Raw genomic sequence first — 22,287 nt, forward strand, 5'->3', positions numbered from 1 at the left:
GCTGAACTGCTGGGCAGAATCCTTTTCACTGGGCAATTTCTGCACTTCAAAGTCTTCCAGGTATCTCTCGAGATGCAACTCCAACTTTTCTGATGCAAAGTAAGTCCAGGAATTTTCAGAAAGTCATCCTCAGGATGGCTCCAGAGCTACAGAAGAGAGCAGAATGGGAGAGCTTCCAGAGTCCTTTGGGAAGATTAGGTAAAGGGGAACGTCTCTCAGAATGTCTGGTGCAGATCATTCAGTATTCTAAGAAAATGACATTTAACCTTTGTGTTAATAGGATTTGGATGAAACCAGAAGTAGAATCAGTCCTGGAAAACTCAGCCCAGCCAGTACTAGATCCTTCCTTCCTTCCTTCTTTCTTTCCTTCCTTCCTTCCTTCCTTCCTTCCTTCCTTCCTTCCTTCCTTCCTTCCTTCCTTCCTTCCTTCCTTCCTTCCTTCCTTCCTTCCTTCCCTTCCTCCCTCCCTCCCTCCCTCCCTCCCTCCCTCTCTCCCTCCCTCCCTCCCTCCCTTCTTTCTTGCCTTCCTTCTCTCTCTTGCTTTCTGTTCCTTCTTCCCTCCCTCCCTCCCACCCTTTCTAAAGTATTATTCCAGATATCTTATGTGCACTGTTCTCAGGACAGACAGTATATCTTAGGGTGCAAAAATTTGCTTTATAAGGACAGTTACAGAAGGCAAGGTGAATTCCAATTAACCAAATTACAATGATGGAAGATTTGAGGCCTAAGAATAACTCTCTGAGTCCCTTTCTACATGGACTTTGCTGGTTCTCAGGACAGATTTTGGAAGAGCCAGGTCAGTTCAGTGTTCCACTCAGGAATGAGAAGTTTCTCAGTGTCCTTTCCGTACTCTGGTGCTGTCCATTGCAAGTTCCTTTTTCTTTCTGATCAGTTTTTGATTCAGGTCCAATGTTCATTTACACTTGATTTAATGAAAAGGGTTAGAGTGAGAAATGGTCCCTACAGCTATTCCTGTGTGATATTTCACACATATCCAGAGGCCCAATTTTTCTATTCAAAAAATTTCACAAGCATTTGTATTAAATTCTGCCTTACCTGGCTAATATTCCAGGTCACAAGAGTTGCAGAGAAAGAACAGTCAAATGGAAAAAAAGACAAGTTATTCCACTTGAAAACCATGTGCACCAAGAGTGCATATTCATTGTTTGGATCATTGGTCATTTATGAGTCACAATCTTCCTATTCCTTCCTATTTCTGAGGACTCTTTTTTCTGTGCTCAACAACTCCCTATCCCAGTGCCCATGAGATTCTCTCAGATTTTTTTTTTAACCAAGCACTGCCTAATATGTTTTTCATTCCCTTTCTTCATCTTCTTTTTACTACCACTGCTAGTGTAGCCTCACACCTCCCTAGACTGAGGCAAAAGTTCTTCATCTGTTCACAGTCATTTTTAAAACTTTATTTCTTTATTGTTACAGTGATGTAGAGAGGATTACAGTTTCATACGTACGGCAGTGTGTACATTTCCTATCCAACTTGTTATCTCTTCCCTCATTTTTCCACTTGCTTTGCCCCTCCCCATTTTCCTTCCTCCTGTTCACAATCCTCTGATCTGTTTTCAGAACTTTCTTCTCAATGTCCCCAGGTTCTTCATAAGAAAATGCAGCTTGGAGGACTACATTCCTTTTTGGTGAAAAGCCTCAAAGACTTTCCTCCATCCCTCCACTTGGAAGGTTGAATTCCAAGATGGTCAACCTTTTATGGCCTGACCCCCATCTCCTGAATTGTCTGCCTTCAACTATCTCTTCTAGCCACTTCCTCCAACTCAGTCATGAGCTTGGGCCTCCTTTGATCTTTACTGTTTCTATATTATCAATAATTCTAGACTCTGAACTTACAATGTTTGTATCCTCTCAGAGACAAATCATCCCTCACTACTCTTTATAAAATTCAGCCTCATCTATGTCTTCCTTCAGGAAAATATTCCTGACCCTCACACACATGTTTTTCTGCTCTGCGCTGGCATAAGGGATGTCAGGCCATTCTTAGGGAATATTTCTCCATTGTCTTTATCTGTGTGTAAGTATAATATGCTCCCGGAGTGTCTTCTCTTTGCTGGGAGAGATTTTACTCTTTATGTCCTAGCTCAGGATCAGGCCTTTTGCTAACCTGCCTGAAGAGAATTTGGGGATAAGCAAGAAACTCTCTGAGGAATAGGAATACTGAGCATGTTTGATCCAATAGAAAGCTGATGTTCAAAAAGACTGAATGATTTTCTTCACTAAGTCTTCACAGTTCTTTTTTCTTTTCTTATATTAATGGGATAAGAACCTTCTCATATTCGTGTCACTCACACCAGAAGTGACTGTTTACAACATGATGTCTCCTTCAGATTACACATATTATGTGTATTAGGTGGTATAAAATAATTGTTTATGGTTATAATTAATTATGTAACAGTTTTATTGTGGCTATAATTAATTACATAACAGTTTTATAGAATAATTGTATTAAACACATTTTTCAAATTGAAACTGAGCAAAACCACTGGAAAAGGTTTTCAGGGTGAGAATTCTAGGTTTGCATATTGCAAGGCACTAGAAAGGCACAGTCTCATGGGAGTGAGGCCATATACAATTGAGGCTGTACAATCAAGTCCCTGGTCCAAACTTCTGGAATAGCCAAGAGCGCCTTAATTTTCTGTCCTCAATTGCTGCCTTTGCATTTCTGCAGCTCACAGTCATCGTGTCAAGATACTGTGTTTGTCTCTATCAGTTGTTAAGACACAGCAAGTGTATTTCACACTAACAGCACATAATGTGTTAAAATTGTGACTGGCTTCTTTTTTTTCTCCCCCATTAGAGTGGAGTCAGAATTACACATGATCTAGCATAAAGTCATTCTCACTCAACTCATATTCCAGTATGCTTCCTTGACTAAGAGAGAAAGAAAAAAAAGAGAGATACAATGGAGTAATGGTTAGCTTTGAGAGTGTGGCTGTGGGGTCCTCCCAGCATTTGTCTTCATCTTTCATGCTATGGTGGGTAGCAGAGAAAATTGTTGGTCATAACATGTCTTTGATTCTCCTGTAAACCTGATTTATTTTCACCAACCCTAGAATACAGTCGACAAGAACTTTTCTATCTTGCCTGCAGCCACTCTGCAAAAACAGCAATACAAATGTAAATAAATATTCATATGTATAATGCATAGATTAATAAATAAATGAGAATTACATAACTATTTTATTAGACAAATGACTTTTGGGGGGGGTTGATCCTGGGCCTTGAATGCAGAGTCTGGGTGCTGTCCCTGAGCTATTTTGCTCAAGGCTAGCACTTTACCATTGGGCCACAGCTCCACTTCCAGTTTTTGAGTGGTTAACTGGAGATAACAGTGTAAGAGTCTCATGGGAACTTTTCTGCCCAGGCTGTCTTAGAACCATGATCACAGCCTCCTCAGTAGATTGGATTACAGGTGTGAGCCACCAGCGCCTGGTTTGAGAAAGGTTTTTTTTGTGTTTTTTTTTACACTTCTCAGCCCAGCATATTGTATAGCTCTGCCTATAATTCGGTACTAAATAGACATTTAAAATTTGATGACAAATCTCTTTGACCTCTCTGGTGTTGAGACTGAATTCACCTGAAGCTTTGTGGACTAGATCAGGAATAGTTAGATCCAAGGATGGGTCAGTTCCATACATATTCATTGAACTGAGCCATCAGCCAGCTCAAAACTTTTTCCTAACATCACCACAATATTGGAGCTACAGTGGGTCTAAATAAAGTTAAGCCATCATGATTCCTGAAAACATAGCTATCACCTCTGCATCTGCTATTTTAACATACTTGTGAATGAGAAAACGATTACCACTACTGTGGCTCCCTTCTTCCCAGAAAGATCTATAGCCAATGATGTGCTCTTCCAAGTCAGTCCAGGCGCCAGCTAGGACTAAATAGGACAGGCTTCTTGATCAACTAACTGTAAAATGATGCTAATTTGGCTGGGTGCTGGTGGCTTGTGCTTGTAAACATAGCTACTCAGATGGTTGAGATCTGAGGATTGTGGTTTGAAGTTAGCCTAACCAGTAAAGTCTGTGAGACTTTATCTCCAATTAACCACCAAAAAATTCAAGTGGAGGTATGTCTCAAGTAGGTAGAACACTAGCCTTGAGCAAAACAGCTCAGGGATAGCCCCCGAGCCCCAAGTTCAAGACCCAAAACTGGCGTGCGCGCGCGCGCGCGCGCACACACACACACACACACACACACACACACACTAATGCTATTTGGGCTCTATCCACCCATCTGAACACTCTTACAAGACAATATACTATATACCAACTGTTCAACTGGGGGAGAGGGAACTGGTGAGGGTGGAAGAAAAATTAGTGAGGGAGTAACAAGTTTAATAAGAAATGTACTCACTGCCTTACGCATGAAACTGTAACCCCTCTGTATATGGCTTTGGCAATTAGTTAATTAATTAAAAATAATTAGAGTTTTATTCACTGAGGGTTAGTCTTATGCTGGGAAGTCTGCAAAGGCAGAGTCTCGAGATGGTAGTGAAAAGAGTGATCATTGCCTGCAACTCTAGTCAAAGCTACAGTATAAAGGAAGAATACCAGAATTAAGAATTGAGTTAGGAAAATATCCATATACATGCCTAGAGTTGGAAGGAAATATATCAGGAAGAGAGGGACTTTAAAAAGTAGAAAGGGCTTAGGAAGGAGGACAAAGAAAGAAACATCAAAGCAGAGAAAGAAAAATAGTACAGAGATGGCCAAAACCAGTCCTACTACTCTATACTTGTTCTCTTTCTGTCTGTTCTTTCACTTTCTTTCCCATCTTTCTCTCCCTTAATAGCACTAAAGGTGTTAAGAATAGACACCAATTATTAAAAAGTAAAACAGTGAAACTTTGTGAACATCATGGTTTGAATTCTTTTGTCCTGATGCTGCAGGTTGACTGGAAATGGCCCTCCTGAGGTCAGGAAAACACGCTTGCCCCAGATACAGAGCTCCACACTGGTCTGGCAGATGATGTTTATCCTATCAGTTGTCGTGGAAGCCAGTCTCTAACAGCTCTGTGTAACGTGAGTGTCTCTGGCTTGATCAAGCTGACCCATGGATTCACTCCGCATGATTGAGCCACCAGTCAGTAAATTAAAATCTAACAAATGATAGCAGAATCAAGCCTATTGTAATTTTCTATGAGGTTTGGGGAAGAGTTTGGCATTCACATCCAGCTTCCCACTTCCCTTTGCTCTGGTGTATCTTTGGCTTTGAGCCTCAGACCAGCACGTAAGGTTCTGGTATATGTAACTAACACCTGAACGGTAACAGAGCAAGATTATGGTCAGCTGGCAGAGGAATAAAGATCACATGAGTGTCTTTCTACCTTTCTTCCTCAGTGCTCTTCTGTTCCAAATGAGGCCAAATTAAGGAAGGGAGACCAGAAAAACCAGAACAAAGATGACAGCACGTGGCAAGAGTGGGTGGGACAACAGAGAAAGGAGGCCGAAAAGGACAGTTGCATTTGTGTGTGTGTGTGTGTGTGTGTGTGTGTGTGTGTGTGTGTGTTGTGTGTGTGTGTTTAATTAATGATGGGAAGGATTTGAGGACTTGTAAAATGGCCTTTCCAGCAAAAATGTAATTAGCTGAAGACAATATGTTGCTGATGTTGGATCTGGTGGTTTAACGAAGCCTGTCCTAATGAGAATGTCAGTAACTCACTCAGAGACTGTTTTTACAAACCAAGGCCCCTTCTCCCCATTTCTTGTTTGATTAGCTTCAAGAAAATCTGAATTGAATTATTTTTAAAGGATAAATAAGAGTCACAGCTCTTAGTGCATGGCCCAAGAAAATACTCCTGACTATGAGTCTTTCCTCCTCTTCCCTTCTTTCATACTAGACAGGATTGGCTGGCAAGAAGTAAAGACTTGGAAGGGATCTTGGCACATGTTGATCTGATGGTGTTTGTACGTCAGCAATTCCCCTAAGTCCTTAATTCCCTTGCCTGCTCCTCTGCTGCAGTCTTCATCTTTATTTTTCATATTGCTTGGAGGCCAACATTGAGCCACAGCTGAAGTATAACAAGGGAATATGACAAGATGCTTATTCTACTCAGGTTTTACATTAGAATTTGGGGCTTGCCATTAAAATTTTGAGTGAGTCAGATCAGGTTACCAGGCTAGAGACCTTAATGACCGCTATGGAGTAACTTGTGTATTAGAGTCACAGTTGTCATTCTCTGTGTCCTAATGCAAAATGTGACCTGTAGAGATTCTCTTGTCTTCTCTAAATCTATTAATAGTTAGAAAAATATTAAGATACATGGCTATAATGTAACTCCTTGTTTTCCCTGAAAGTGTTCAAGTACATTTTCTGCTCAGTCTATCAGTCTTCATATGTGTTGCTGCATTGTATAAAATATGTTTTCTTTGGCTTAGGCCTTTAATTGCAAAACAAGTACATAAGGACAGCAAAGATACCTAAGTATGTGCAAATGTATATCAGAGTACTTAAGGAAATGGTGGAGTATCAGTAGTCTTAGGCCCTGAAGGAGCTGATTTCACATTAGAAAAAATGTGCTTTAGGATCCATGTCTCTCTAGATTTTTCAGTGGTTGTCACAATGATGGCTTGACAAATCTAGTCTATTTGGGAAATTTTAAGTAATTGCTTGAATTGTTTATGCATTTAGGTAACCAAGATCAAGCTTGACTGAGGAAGTTTGGGGTCATTTGGGTAAGCAATATAGACAATATCAAGTATAGATATTTAGGGATCTTTACTTGCATAAGCCCAAAAGGTTAGATGTAGAAGCAAAGTCTTACAGGGTTTAGTTTTGTAAAGATGGGGCATTGATTGATTAGAGATCAAGCTGTAATGGTTGGTCCCTTTTTCTCCTTATAGGTACTATAACTAGATACTAAGATCAGTGATGGAACCCTGATTTGGGCTCTTATCACTATATACAAGCATGTATGAGTTACTTAACACCTATGTTCTTCTGTTTCTTTATCTAAAAACTGGAAATAGTAAATTCTAATATTTATATTTCTTGGTAACACAGTTTTCTTGGAACTGTATTTAACAAACAGTAGTTACTATTGATTTTCTTTCTCCATTGTACTTCTCCTGTAGGAGGAAGGCAAAGTGTGCATAAAATAACAAGATAAAGCAGAAATCTAGAGAGCCATTAAGCATATGTAGTAGGATTGTTATAGGAAGTCGGTAAATGATTAATCTTTTCATAATGGCCTAAAGCCTTTGAAATAGTCATGAAACTAAGCTTCAGTCATGTGGAGTCTTCAGTTTTCCAGTATAGAAATTGAGTGACAGAAGTTCCTCTTCTATAAGGCAGCACATGAGCAGGAGCTTCAATACCTGATTAGGATCTGACACACTGAACCTCATGGAAACCATTACAACCAAGTGGTACCCTCACGTGTGACAAGAATGCCATCAATGCCATACCCTATGTATAAGGCTGTCTGCCTACACCTTAAAAATTAGCATTTGTGTAACATAGCTTTTAAGGATCCTTAGCATTTTTTTCCTAGGTGAGGAAGAAATAGATCTTTTAAAGCCTTGACTGATCCTGGCTCAGAGAAATCTTGACACTGGAACTGTCTCTTTGCTTCTATTCCCAGATAATGGTGCTATGGGATATTTTCATCTGAAGTCACTTGGTTCCCATGCATGCTTTGCATATGATCTGCTTCAGTGACTAGCTTATTAATGTTGTTGAGTTTTATTTGCCTCAGCCCAGCTGCTATCCGTGGAGCAATCGGCTTTCCAAGACATCCTTTCTTCCCTTTGAACTGAGTTGCCTGACTTTTGAGGAAATGGAAGAAGGGTTTTACAGCTTCATTTGATTAGACAGAAAGAGGGTTAAAGTCGAACAGTCATTAGCATATATGATTCCTGCTGCTTCTTTTTTTTTCTTGTTCAATAATTCCCTTAATGTTTGATCCTAATGGAGCAGATTATTGTCATGATTTTATTTCATCAAGATAACCTACTGCAAGAAAAACAAGGAGGAAAGAGGAAAGGAACATGGCCAAGAATAGGCATTGAGCGTTATCCAGCTGGAGATATTTATGTGGCTTCATGCTTGGCTTGTGAAGTTTCAAAGGGATGGTTAACATGGCCCATGGACAGAGGCTGTCTGATGCAGCTCTGCCCAAGGGTTGATGAGACAGTGACCTCAAGTACTTTTGTTTCTGCATAAACTCCCAGCCAGCCTGTTGTGGATAACATATGCACCTGTGCACATATATGTACACAGATAATCACATATAAGGTCATAGGTGGAATTAGCTAATATCTTAATACATAACATCAATTGGGGATCCACCCTATCTCTGACAAGGGAGGACTTACAGAAAATGGTTACATTTACATCCAAGGGGACACAAGGGACGTCAGCTTAGCTGTGTAGCCTGATTTCTCACTGTTCTCTCAGTTTGCAGAGGTCTAGACCAGTCTTCCTAATGAGAATATCCAACAGTGTAGCCTTGGACCTGAAAATCCAGAACATGGCACACTTGTTTCTCTGTGACCCCACTTTGTTCGGTTCAACTCAGCTTTAGCATTCTCATTAAGGCAAATGACAGGTAACCAAAGCTATTAAGGACCAGTCAGCAGCTTATGAACAAATATATTCCCTCATATTTGCTTTGGGACAGCAAAGTCAAGGGTCTGAGGGAAGAAAAATCTCTAGAACCAAAAAAGCAGGTCTAAAAAAAGAATCTGAAGGAGGACAACTTGAAATAGCCCAGGCTGACTCTAGCACACTAGCCTTCAGTCGCTGTCCCTGTTGGGCTCCAGGCTCTCATTAGATGAAACTCCTGAGTCTCATAAAGGAACTGAAGACAAACTACACAGATTAAAGAAGAAATACAGTGATCAAACTTATCAAGTTATAAAGTTGGGTTTCCATCTGTGAAGACTGTGCTCATAAACTCATTAGATTAGAAGATCCCTGGATTATCAACTTGCCTACTTTGAAGTCTCTGTCTCAGAGTTAACTCTTGTTTATTGAAGGGTGTCTGTTACCTATTTTCACCAAGAAAATGATATTTTAACCAGAAAAGATCTTGGGGAACATCCCTTTTCCTCCTGTCTATTTTCCTTACATGCTTGTGCTAATGTGGTAAGGAAGGGATTCTGAGATATCAAGGCAGAAGGTAAGAGAACTGTGCCCTCGTGAGAGGCAAACCAGGTGGGGAAGAACAGTCCTCTACCAGTGGTTGTGCAATTCACATCAGAAGCCCCAGAAGGCATATTGAGACCTCTTAATTAACGGGGTAGCCCATGGCAACTGGAAAGACTTTCCATGCGATTAAAGACTTCAGAAAACCCCCAAGAGAAGGTAATGTTCCTAATAATTTATAAATTGAGTTCACTACTTAATATGCTTAAAGCATTTCACTTGGCTTCCACTTGAGAAAGAGATGGGCAGAGGATAATGGAATTCTCTTCATCACCACAAAAATGATAGTATGTCAGAGGAGATAAGCAAGAGGATTGTTGCTTAGTGTTTGGATGACTCCACGTGGCAGTAAAGGGATCTTCAATAGCAAAAGCAGATTACCCAAAATTGTAAGACATCCTCTGATTTGAAGAACCTTACTCTGTCATTGGAGACATGTTTGCTTCTCAGGGTCTCCACTGGTTAAGTGGGGGTGATGGTCTGATTCCGAAGGATCCATTTCATTCCGAGTCCATGGTTTTGGGTTTTCAGGGCAAGACACTTAGAGCTATTCCTACATGGGTAAGAGTCAGTATTACAATCAGTAAATTTTCAAATGGAAAGAAGTATTGTATTTCTCTCAGTTACTTTATGCTATAGATAAAGGCCTGTGTTAGATCCAAAGAACCCATGCAGTTTGTACTAAGTTATGCGGCTGGTTAGCCCTGGTATTTTATTAGGTAATATAAATCTACTTTTCCACCAAGTTCATAGAATCCCAGAATCAGAAGGACTTGGAGAAGCTATATATCATCAATCAGTTACTCTATCTATCTATCTATCTATCTATCTATCCGTCCATCCACCTACCTATCTTGTTCATCTATTCTCTGTCCTTGGAAATTTTGGCTCTAAATTAGAATGTGCCTGTATTTTCCATATGGGCTTTTGGTGATGAGCTCCTTGGAAAAGCCAGAAATAATGTAAATGATTCTTGTCATACAGTTGAGACTTTGCCCTGACCATTGGGTGTTGTTAAAGAAAAGCTGGAGACATGAGCCACTAAACTTCTCTATTTGATTCTTATTTTTAACAAGTATTTAATTCCTTTAGAGTTGTAATTTGAATTCAGCATGTCCAGTTGCCTTGAGGGATAATTAATTATGTCTCAGATTCACTCTTCTGGTTATTCCTAGGGTGAAACTAAGCTTTGAAATGTGAGCTGATTGATTGGCTGCTGTCTCTTGACAGATGGTAGCTGAAAACAAAATCTCAGCTTTTCTATTTTCCTGCCAATGGTTCACAAAACCCAGGTGATGCCCTAAACCTTGGTGACATTTCATAGATTCAGATTCTTTTACTGTAGAATTTACTTGTCATGTGACACCAATTTGGAAAGAATTTCATTGGCTCTTGAGGTTTTATGCAGAGTTTCACCTCTAGTTCAAGATATCTCCACTTATTCCAGTTTCTTTTGTTCTAAGAAAAAAAAACACTGACTGGCTAATGATTGCACCTATCACCTGTTTTTATTTTTCTGTACTATTTCTTTCTTTATTTCTTTCCCAACTTTCACTTTAAAATCCAAATTACACAGATTGCTATATCTAACCAAGGAGTAAAATTTGCCCATCAGGAACTACACCTATATTATTCACTGTAGTACCTCCATAGCAGCAACCCCTAGATTGGAAAAATGCCTCCCTAAAGTAGTTTATCAGTAAACACTTCTTGAATAACTTAGTAATGAATTGGAGGAATGAATTGCATAAGCAGCTTATGTAAGCACATAAGTTTAGCTTACAGGCACATAGAATAGGTTCAGTTTGAAGTACATTCAAAATTAATGAACCATTCCTCCTTCCCTCCTTCCCTTCCTTCCTTTCTTTCTTCATTTTATATGAAATTAGGGACTGCTTTATTCCAGGCACTATGATCAATCCTGGAGATATAAAGGGATGTGTAAGACATGTCTCTATTCTCTTGAAGTATGTAGTATAGTAGATGAAGTTAACAAGCAAATCAAAGGTAAAATACATGTGGTTAGTGCTTCATGATAAGGTCTATGGGCAGAACAGTGAGACCAAAGAATATGTAGTTGAAGATGAATGGCTAAACTGAATTTGGAGAAGGTGAAGGCAAGCACGAGTTGGCTAAGGGAGGGAGACGGTACAGGACCAACAGTGATTAAACAAACTTGTTGGTTGGGACAGAGAGCTAGGATAATTATGAAAGGAAGATCCCTGTAGAATTTTCTTTCTCTGCTCAATCGCCACCAATGGAATATAAAACATTATTTGTAGACATTCCAAAATCTACAAATTATCTGGAAAACTTCAGGTGACTCTCTGAGGTAAGTGCTGAAAATGTCAATTTCATAATAAAATAAGAGCTGACTTCATTTGTTTCATCTCTCTTAAAGCCAGTAGAAATGATTTATTGATTCTTTTATAGAAAATATATTTTGAAATGCCACTTTTTTGGAAAAAAAAAACTTCTTAATAGATGTGGAGTGTTCATATACCCCAAGTGAGTTTCTACTTACAAAATGTTAACAGTTTGGAGGAAAATCAATAGAATAATCTGGAAAAGCATGCAAAAATAAATAAAAAAAAACACAAAACAATTCTGTATCTTTCAGTCAGTGGGTTTCTTTGTTGTTGTTATTTTTTATGTTCAAAATTTGTACCAACATGTTACTGGTATTCTAGATGCAACAAAATGTTTTATCTGGATGTGTGAATGTGTGAGTATGTGTATTGTATGTGTGTTGTGTGTGTATGTGTGTGTTGTGTGTGTGTATGTGTGTTGATTCTGGGGCTTGAGCTCAAGGCATGAGCACTGTCCCTGAGATTTTTTGTCCAAGATTATCACTCTGCTACTTGAATCATAACTCCACTTCTGGATTTTTTGGTAGGTAATTGGAGATAAGAGTCTCATGTGTTTTCCTACCCTGTCTGACTCTGAGCTATGATCCTAAGATCTCAGCCTCCTGAGTAGCTAAGACTTCAGGTATAATCCATCAATGCCTGGCATTTTTTCTATGATATAAAACTTGAAGCTTACAGAAATAAAGAATAGAGTGCTAAAGAATAGAGAGGTAGGATAATCCGGCATCAAAGAAATAGACATGCACATGCAAGCAATCCATGCATGTTCTTTGTAAAGCTTTGTGTATTCATAATGCTTAGTGTGTTCATGCAGAGACAAAAGGACCAAGTCTAGTTTCCCTTGGATGAAAAAAGTCTACATCTTTTTTTATATAAGATAAAGTGGTTTCAATTCAAGATGTCAAGTTATAAGTACAAAGCATCTTGACCAATCTCATCCCTTTTCTCATCATACCCATCTTTCTCAACCCTCCCCATCTGGCCTTTCACTTTTTTATTTGGTTTACAGGAAATTCCTACCTTATAACCCTTGACCTAAAGTTTTGATTACTTTCATCTGCCACCTATATATTTCATTTCATTTTTGAAAGAAATATCCTAGAACATCTATATATTTCCTTGAAACTGCTTAAAATTCTCTATAGAAATAGAAGCAAATGAATATGTCAAATACAGTGACCTAGCATAAGAATGTAATAATAATCAAATGTGACCCTGGATTTCCAAGTCCTCATTGTAGGACAGTTAAGTAACTACATCTATACCTTGTCCTGGTATAGTGAAGGGCTTTTATACCTCTATTTGTTATCTGCTCATGGGACATGGCAGGTAAGCTCTTCAGTAGAATTTGTATGCAATGTCTCATTAATTTTTATTATAATTAAATATTATTGAGTATTATTGCATATTTATATTGCATAACATTATATCATGTGTATTATTTACATAATAATCTACAATTAATTAGTAAGTCATTGAAAATGTTGTGACACCTGTCACTATTTTAGGTTATAGAGGCAGGAAACCATAGCACACTTGGGTACCTGGGAATCCGCTTTCCTATACCTGTGCCAAGTTTCACTCACTGGCCAGGCTTATTATTGGTAACTGATTTGCAGAAAGTCAAGGTCTTCAGGAGTCATTGTCTCTCAGTGGAGTAAACATTTCACTAAAGCAAGATTAGAGAAGCTAAATGCACTGGCTTAGCCAAACAAAAACTTGTATGATAGCTGCTTATAAATTATTTTCAAAAATAACACAAGGAATGTATTTTTTTTTAGAATATGGGCTTTGCACATCAAAGGGAATTTTAGATAAACCTAACAAAATGGCACCCTGAGAACAGCTGTGAAGGGGGATGTGGCACTGGCATCAGCTCAACACTGTCTGGTGGTATACTTTCTCTTGTTTTCTTCTGAAAAGGATGAGGCTAAATCTATTTTCAGTGGACCTTTAAGGTGAGAGAACACAAATTTATTTGATTAAATCAGCTAAATCGGGGGTCTAGTAGTATCTTTTAGGCATTTAGCAATGTGTAGTATAAGTAGTCTTATTTTAACACAGAAAATGTGAAGTGGTAGACTTTTAAAAAAAATTAGCTGCTAATGAATCTTGGATTTAGGTTCTCAGTGGGTTATTGGTAAAAGGTCCTTTGTTGCCAGGCACTATTGGGTCACACTTATAATTTTAGCTACTCAGGAGGCTGAGATTTGAGGATTACAGTTTGAAACCAGCCTGGGCAGGAAAGTCCATGAGAGTATCTCCAAATAACCACACACACACACACACACACACACACACACACAAATGAAGTGGAACTATGGCTCAAGTGGTAGAGTTACAGCCTTATTAAACAAAAAATCAGGGGGCTGGGGATATAGCCTAGTGGCAAGAGTGCCTGCCTCGGATACACGAGGCCCTAGGTTCGATTCCCCAGCACCACATATACAGAAAACGGCCAGAAGCGGCGCTGTGGCTCAAGTGGCAGAGTGCTAGCCTTGAGTGGGAAGAAGCCAGGGACAGTGCTCAGGCCCTGAGTCCAAGGCCCAGGACTGGCCAAAAAAAAAAAAAAAAAATCAGGGACAGTACTCAGGCCCTAAGTTCAAGTCCCAGGACCAACACACACTCATGCTTTATAATAGTGCCCCTCTGATCCACTGATGTCTATCTGCATACTTTGGCTACTTTCTTTTCTCTTTTGATAGGAAAAGACAGATGTGGCAAAGATATGACCTAGATCTTATCATAACTCTTGTGAACATCTGAAAGGAGGGTTGGATAGGAAGAGTGAAGAATAGAAGGGGCTCCTAAAAACTCTTACATGAGCTGGGAAGATGGCGTTTAAACCATTCCTTAGAGATGGATGTTTCTGCTGCTCTTACAGCTCTTTAGGGAATAAAATTACCTCTGGCTTTCACTGGCCTAATTCAATGTCTGACAACTTCTCTCAGTCGGGGAAGTTATTCCTTCTGTGTGGCTTAATTACCTATTGGTGCAGTTTCAATTTGGGGTGAGAGAAAGGATAGAGGATCTGACGCTGAGATGAGGGTTCTGCTGAAACCTACTGGGGTGAACACAAATGTTTACTGTCTACGAATTTCTGCAGAGATTGGTTATGGAAGACTTGGTTGGATGCAGAGTTGTCTTCTAGGCAAGGTTCTGTGGTATCCCAGTGATTGGGTCAGTCAGCAGGATGGACCCATAGTGGAGGTGGATTTTACTAAGGAGCTAGACTACATGGCTTTGTACTTCGACTCAGTGTAACCTGAACATATTTACTTGTTCTGTGGGATTTCACCAGGGAAAAGGGTTCTCTAGATGAATGAAACTAGGTTGTATGTGTCTCTAATGTGCCATAAAATGTGGATGGGCACCTGGCAGCTGAACCTAATGCTTCATGTTTCTGTTCCTTTGTGTAGCTTGTTTGAAAGGAGTTTTTTTTCTCTCTCTCTCTCTCTCTTTCTGTGTGTGTGTGTGTGTGTGTGTGTGTGTGTGTGTGTGTGTGTGTGTGTGTGTTTCCTTTGCTGACAACAATGCTGGGAAAGGCAGGATAAATGGGAAGATTTACTAGGAGAAGAAATTTATAAATCCACAACATAATTATTATGAGACTGGAAAAAGACCCCTTCAATGTGTTTGTGAAAATACTCTTGACTCCATTCTCATGGAGGTGGGGCTCCTGGGAATTGATAGGGGCTCTTCATCTCCAGCCTATACAATAGAGTGGCAGTGATTGAAGCGCAAGGTCAAGAGCAGAATGGTCTGACACACCCCAGCCTAATGAAAGAGGTTTGAAGGATATTGACCAAAATAGAGCAGTGACTACAAACTGTGCACAGGAAGATTTATGTCTACCTTGCTTTGTGCAGGAAAGGGCTTAGAACTCCTCCAAACCTGGCCTCAGAGGGCATTAAAGGCCACATGTTCTGTCTCTCTGAGCACTGAATCTCAACTTCCAACAGGCATCAAGTAGTATCCTGACTTTAAAGACTTGCCTCTAGTCCAAGGCTACTGAGCTCCAGAAGACCCAAAAATAAATAAATTAGGCCAGCCTGACTCCTGAACAGGGTTTCAGTGGTTTCCATCTTATGGTACAAGGACAAGGAACATCCATAAGGCAGTGTGATTAGGGGAAAGCTGTGGCCCCAAAAGTCATGTTCAAATGGAACCAGTTCTCCCGACACATGGTCACAAATTCCTGACAGATGTACATTTCCCTTTGGATTTGTTGATAGTTTTCCTGCTGGGATGATTCCACAGGTGGAGACAGTTAAGAGTATACTGAGAACAACACTGATAGGGTGTGATGTATTGCATTAGGCACTTGACATAGTTGCCTGGACTAATTCTTAACAACTATCTTGGGTGGTTAAGTGGTGTCTTCTTCAATGTACAGATGAGGAATGTGAGTTTTAAAATTTGTAGGACTCATTGATTTGTGGGTCCCCTTGGATTCTATCTAGGACTGATAGATGTGAGAGAGGAAGAGAAACCCAATGTCACCACACACTGGCTGCCCACATAATAGGCCCAAACAAGCTTTATACTCTTCCCTCTCTCTCCCTCTCTTTCACAAACACCCTGCCCACACTCCTAAAGACATGTCTCATTTTTCAAATGCTAATAAACAGTATCCAATTGTGAAAATGGAACCAGGAAACTTGAGGGGATGGATGAGGTTGGGATACAGGATGGGCTGGGGGGGAGGGGTCATGGAAAATGTGACAATAAACCTGATACATTGTATTAGATGAGTACCTGTCATCCTAGTTACTTAGAAGGTGGGGACCTGAGGATAGCAATTCAAAGCTAGCCTGGGCAGGAAAATCTGTGAGACTCTTATTTTCAATTAACCAGCAAAAAGCCAAAAGTGGATCTGTGGCTCAAGTGTGAGAATGCTAGCCTTGACTGTAAAAGGTAAAGCACATCACCTAGGCCCTGAGTTCAAACCTTAGTATTGACACAAAGAAGACACATTGGTACTCATAAATGAATAATATATTGAAACACTACAATGAATTAAAGATAATGATGATAATAACGAATTTTTTTTGCAAAGCTAGAAGCAAGTGGGTCCCTTGAAATTATGCATTGGCCATTCCATTTTCTCCTCATATGAACCACCAGTCACAACAAATTCTTTCTTTGCTGCTAAATAATGCTGTAGATGGTCAGCACACCTGAATGCATGAACCAATGACTGGAGGATGAATAGTGTAACAGAGGGACAATAGCTATGTGAGAAGAGCCCACTGCCTCTCTTCCTGCTTTTGTGTCTTCCTGCATCCATATGCTGTTCTCTCTTCTTAGGGTGGCATGATCGCTCTCCTGCTCTCCATCTTATGTCTGGTGATGATCCTGTACACTCGCCGGCGCTGGTGCAAACGCCGCCGGGTCCCCCAGCCCCAGAAGAGTGCCAGCGCCGAGGCAGCCAACGAGATTCACTACATCCCTTCAGTGTTGATTGGGGGCCATGGTCGAGAGAGTCTGCGCAATGCTCGAGTGCAGGGCCACAACTCCAGTGGCACCTTGAGCATTCGGGAGACACCCATCCTGGATGGCTATGAGTACGACATCACGGACCTGCGCCACCACCTTCAGAGGGAGTGCATGAATGGAGGGGAGGACTTCGCCAGCCAGGTCACCCGCACCCTTGACTCGCTGCAAGGCTGCAATGAGAAGGCAGGGATGGACCTCACTCCAGGTGGGAAGAGAGAAAGGGTCAGGACTATTTCGTCCTTGTCTCAGATTGCAGGGGATTGTGCCAGAACACGTGGATATATTACACAGTAGAAGGTATCAGTGTCCCTTTCCATGTAGCCTGTTTTCTGAGATCTAGTGTATATTGCATCCCTTTCCACTTGGACCATCATCAGAAGTAGAGGAGCCTTTATATCCAACAGAGAAGTGAGTTACAGCCTTTTCAGTCTATAATGAGCCATCCTCTGGGAAGTAAGGAGATTGCAAGAAAAATCAACATGCGTAGACTTTTCTGTGTATCATGTATTTGCCTAGGCAGTTTAATTTTCCAATGAAGTGGGAGGATATTCACTCTGTTTTTGTTCTATTTTTCTGTAACTCCCAAAACTTGGCTTTGGGGTATTTTTAATTGTCTTTTGTCCATGCTTCTGTGATCTCTACAAGGAATGTGTCTTTAAAAAAAATAAATTAATTAAAGAAGACATCGGACACTTCATTTATCTATGGAGGCACTGGTTAGAACAGACTTGAACCTAATTCAGCAGGACAAGATCAGCAGAAAGAGATGGACCACATTTTTATAGACTCATCCAGCTCTCTTTCAAACTGCTATAAAGAAGCATATCCCAAAAAGTAAACCTTGACAGGGATTTTTCAAAGTACTGCCCAATTATTTTTGAGGAAGATGGATTAGATACTGTATGCCAGTTAAAACACACAGACTTTTGGAGAAGGCTTGAAACAGTAAAATCACATAGAGGGAAATGGAAATTCTATATGTTGTCTAGAACAGATCCTAGACATATCTAGACAAAAATCTGAAACTACTTCTTAAGACGATTTAAGGATTATGAAATCCTTGAAAATGGGAGAGAGAATGTGTCTTTAACAACTCTCAAATTTCCCCGAGCACAGAGGCTAGGGCTACCAAACAAATATGTAGTAATCACAGGTTACATAATCAAAGGCCTTTAAGGGAACAGAAAGATTGCACAAATATATGCAAGGGGTAGTAGTGGTCAGACAATAGGGAATGGTGTAGACTGTGATGACAAAGAGAGGTCATATTCTGCCTGAATGCACACAACTGCAGATTCTTTTAAGACTCTCTGCTGGCCCAAATAGAATAGAAACTGCAGTTGTGTCTAGCCAAAGGGTGGCAATTGGTGATTTTATCAATATCAAATAATTGAATTGGATTTTCAGTTGTAATCCTCTTCTGCACTTCATTTCCCATAACTTTTTAGCCCCTAGAGATCAAAGTGTCTGCCATTCTCTCACTTTCCACTTTCCTTGTTTCCATTCTGTGACTCCTCATCTACTTGAGCCATGCAGATTTTTCTCACTCTCATTTTCTTTGGCCTTTTAAAGTTTTCATCTCCCATGTTCCTTGTGCAGGAAGTGACAATGCCAAACTCTCGCTGATGAACAAGTATAAAGATAACATCATTGCCACCAGCCCCGTGGACTCCAACCACCAGCAGGCCACCCTGCTGTCCCACACCTCCAGTAGCCAGAGAAAGCGGATCAACAACAAAGCAAGAGGTATCGGTGTCTGATGTTAGAGCTTCTGATGGATTGCTGACTACAGGAAGAAACAGGGCCATTAATCCCCTCTGCCTATGTTATTACATGCAGCTACAGGGAGATCCCAGGCACAGTCTTTTTTCTGGAGGCCAGTTAAATGTTACATATCAAAAAACAAAAAACCTTAAATTTGCAGACCTTTTGATCAAGTACTTCTGACAACAAGAATGTATGCTTAGGAAGTAATTGGACAAGTATGAAAAGATGTGTGTAAACAGCAGTTCATCACAATGCTGTTTAAATGAGGCAAAAATTGGGGATGGCTTACATGTCCATCAACTGGGAATTACTTAACTCCCTGGGACATCTGTCTACTCTCTATTGACTTACTCCACAGTCATTTAAAATGATAGGCTGGATCTATATTTGCTAATATGGACAGTTGCCCAAAGATGAGTTGATAAAAGAGAAATGTCAACAAAAACAGCATATCAAGATATTTTAAGGGGGAATTAATCCTTTACCTGTTTCTGTGTCAGAAAAAAAGATGGGCAGTATGTCTGACTTAGGGGACATTGGAGATTTCCCTGTATATCTTTTTATATATTTCCTTTATTCACTCTTTTCTAACTTTATATACATGTATATAATATGTACACACATATAAATGTATACATGCATGTACATGTATGTGTATAGTGTGTACATGTGTAGGTACACATATACTATATGCATACACATACATACATATATGAATGATTTGGGCCCAGTGAGAATGCAAGAGCATACATCCTCTATTTCTAGCACTTATTTCCAACTTCCTACCAACTCAGAGGGGATGGCTACCTTTCTTCCTTTCTACCTTCCACCCCTGGATGTCCACTCTGGCAGATGAGTGCCAGAGATGTTTCTAGATGTGGAAACACAGACTGAGCAGAGTTTTAGTGACCACTGCCATAAAGCTCTACTTCTCTATCAAATCTGGGTGTCCAAAAGCCATAGACATCCTGCTAGCACTGTTAGATTGCACATCAGCCCACTTTCACTTCTATAGCTTCTTATGTTGAATTCATCCAATGATTTGATGTCATGAAGACAAAATTGGAAGCATTGTCTTTACTGTGCTTCTTTTCATTCCAGCTGGTTCTGCATTTTTGAACCCTGAAGGGGATTCTGGCACAGAGGCAGAAAATGACCCTCAGCTCACGTTTTACACAGACCCCTCCCGGAGCCGGAGGCGCAGTCGAGGTAGGAAAATGGAGATGCCAGCGGTAGAGCAGGTGTGGGCCAGGGATGAGAGAGAAGGTGGGGGCGCACAGATCTTGGTGGGCCTGAGTCAATCTCTGCAGGAAGAATATCTGGACCACAACTGGTGTTTTCTCCTAAGGAAGAAAGAAGATTCTAGAGTGGAAAATTTCAGAGAATCATCTCTCCCAGATAATGGCACTCTCAAACAAGTTTCCAAGTTGTTTGAAAGGCTATTTCTTGGTCAGAAGATTCTCAATTCCTTCTGGAAGCCACAGGAATCATATCTTGTTATTTAAACAAAGGAGATAAAGTTGGGAAAGTGTGTCGCGTACGTCAGATATATAACACTTATACCCCATGCTTACTTGGTCACATTGGCTTTGGCATTGAGCGAGGCAGGGAATGGGGGCAGAGTGATTGTGGAATGGACAATCTGTGACTTGAAAACATACATAATTTTCTTTGACCTTTATGTCCCAACCCAATAGAAACTCAGTACTTAAGCCTTTAGGCTCCTACTTTCTCCTAGCAGAGTGAAGGAAGCAAATTTGTTCTCATCTGCCCAGGAAGAGCTGCCCTTTTATGCTTCCACAGTCTGTGCTACACTGCGCTGATGTGTGACTTTCCAGTGTGACTCCTGTAGCTTATCTGACACTGACTGTCATCTCTGAAGCAGTTCTGTACGTAATACTAAGGAGCTTCAATATTTACTTACTGGGTAATATTGGATAAGGACAAAGACCTCTCTGAACCTCAGTTCCTGTCCATTTTAAATGAGGTAATAATAACTTCTGCGTGGGGCTATTGTCAGGATTACATTTTATGAAAACATGCCAGTTTGTTTTGGCCTCTGCCAAAGCAGTATGAATTTCCTATTATTGCTGCTATATCTTTCCACAGTACAGCCTCAGGTTTCTATAGAACAACATCTTAAAAAGCCATAGACAGAGTCCCCTTGAGCTACAATGAGGGGATTTGATTGATATCACCTAGTGCTACACTCAGTAGGATTTTCCCCAGCCAATACTTAGCTGATATTCCCTACAGATACATTTCAGCTATATCTTACCTCCACATACATTGTCATCACACAGAGGACCTTCTTCCTGAAATTGGAAGGAGGCATTTTAGATTTAAATCCAACTCCTATGGGCTTTGCTGCCTTCAGCCTTGAAGTTCTCCTCATCATTTTCCAGGAGAGATCAGTAGAACTCTGGGCAGCCTAACTTCTGAGGCCTCAGTTTCCCTGAAGTGAGAATATAAATGAAGATGTCCCTTTTTCTTGAATTTCAATACATATTTAGATAGAACCAATACTCAACAGAGGCCCATCCATTGTAGGCAGGGTGTGTCCTGATTTAACAAAATCTCACATAAGAAAACCCCTGATAAATGTAGAGTGAGTTTCTTTGCAGTACAATACTGTTTATTTTAAATCTCAAGCTCTCCTAGTACATCAACTGTGGACTGCTATTAAGTAAACTATAAGCAGCTTAGGGGAGGAGCATGCCTAATTATTTTTTCAAAGTGCCTACTAAACGGTTTTGCGTATAATAGATGCATGTAAGTATTTGTTTAATTGGATTGGATATATCAATCAGTCCAGCCAAAACATTTAATAACCTCCCTGCTATGGGTCAGGCTTTATGATGGGTGGGAGAAGGATGAAAATGTGGCACAATGATAATGCTTCATTTGCTAATATAAGTAAAGCAAAATAAGCACTCAAAAGAAAGAACACTTAATTTCTACCTGGCTGCAAGAGGATGCAACAAAGAAGAAAATAATCAGAACTGGGTTCTATAAAGTGTATAGAATTTCTTGAAAGAGAAGTAGTCCGGGAAAAGAACACATAAGAAGCCTTGAAGAAACAAAGGGCTGTGGATGTTAGGAAGTAGAATTAATTCAAGGCAGTAGCTCTAACCAGTTTATAAACATAAGCACATTTTAGGGATGGAACCATAGAACAGTCTAGTGCCAAAGAATTATCAATATGCTATGTTATCCAATTAGTATTGTTTCTGAGAACTAACAGGACACCACTGTTTTGAAAGACTGAAGCTAAGCAGAGCCAGATTATGAGTTGAGGTACAGTTTAGAGGAGAGTCAAGAATATCAGTAGCAAGTTCTTGCAATCACAGGAGAGCAATGGCAAGTGCTTGTAAACAGCTAGGGCATAGAGTGTTAAGAGCTATAACAGCAGGGTGCACAGAGGGCTAGAAGAACAAGGGACAAGTGAGAATCCGATCTTAAAGGTTTCA

The 22,287-nt window shown here is 40.1% G+C and overlaps 1 protein-coding gene across 1 annotated transcript in view; it reads left to right on the top strand.

Moving 5' to 3' along the window:
* The window catches only part of Astn1 (astrotactin 1), a 308,349-nt gene that overhangs the window by 119,888 nt on the left and 166,174 nt on the right, over nucleotides 1-22,287 (top strand). Inside the window, exons 3-5 of the mRNA XM_048357089.1 lie at nucleotides 16,862-17,255; nucleotides 18,650-18,796; nucleotides 19,919-20,026. Coding sequence (XP_048213046.1) covers nucleotides 16,862-17,255; nucleotides 18,650-18,796; nucleotides 19,919-20,026 — 649 coding nt within the window. The remainder of the gene's footprint in view (nucleotides 1-16,861; nucleotides 17,256-18,649; nucleotides 18,797-19,918; nucleotides 20,027-22,287) is intronic.

Source organism: Perognathus longimembris, chromosome 11 (assembly GCF_023159225.1).
Source record: "Perognathus longimembris pacificus isolate PPM17 chromosome 11, ASM2315922v1, whole genome shotgun sequence".
NCBI lineage: Eukaryota > Metazoa > Chordata > Mammalia > Rodentia > Heteromyidae > Perognathus > Perognathus longimembris.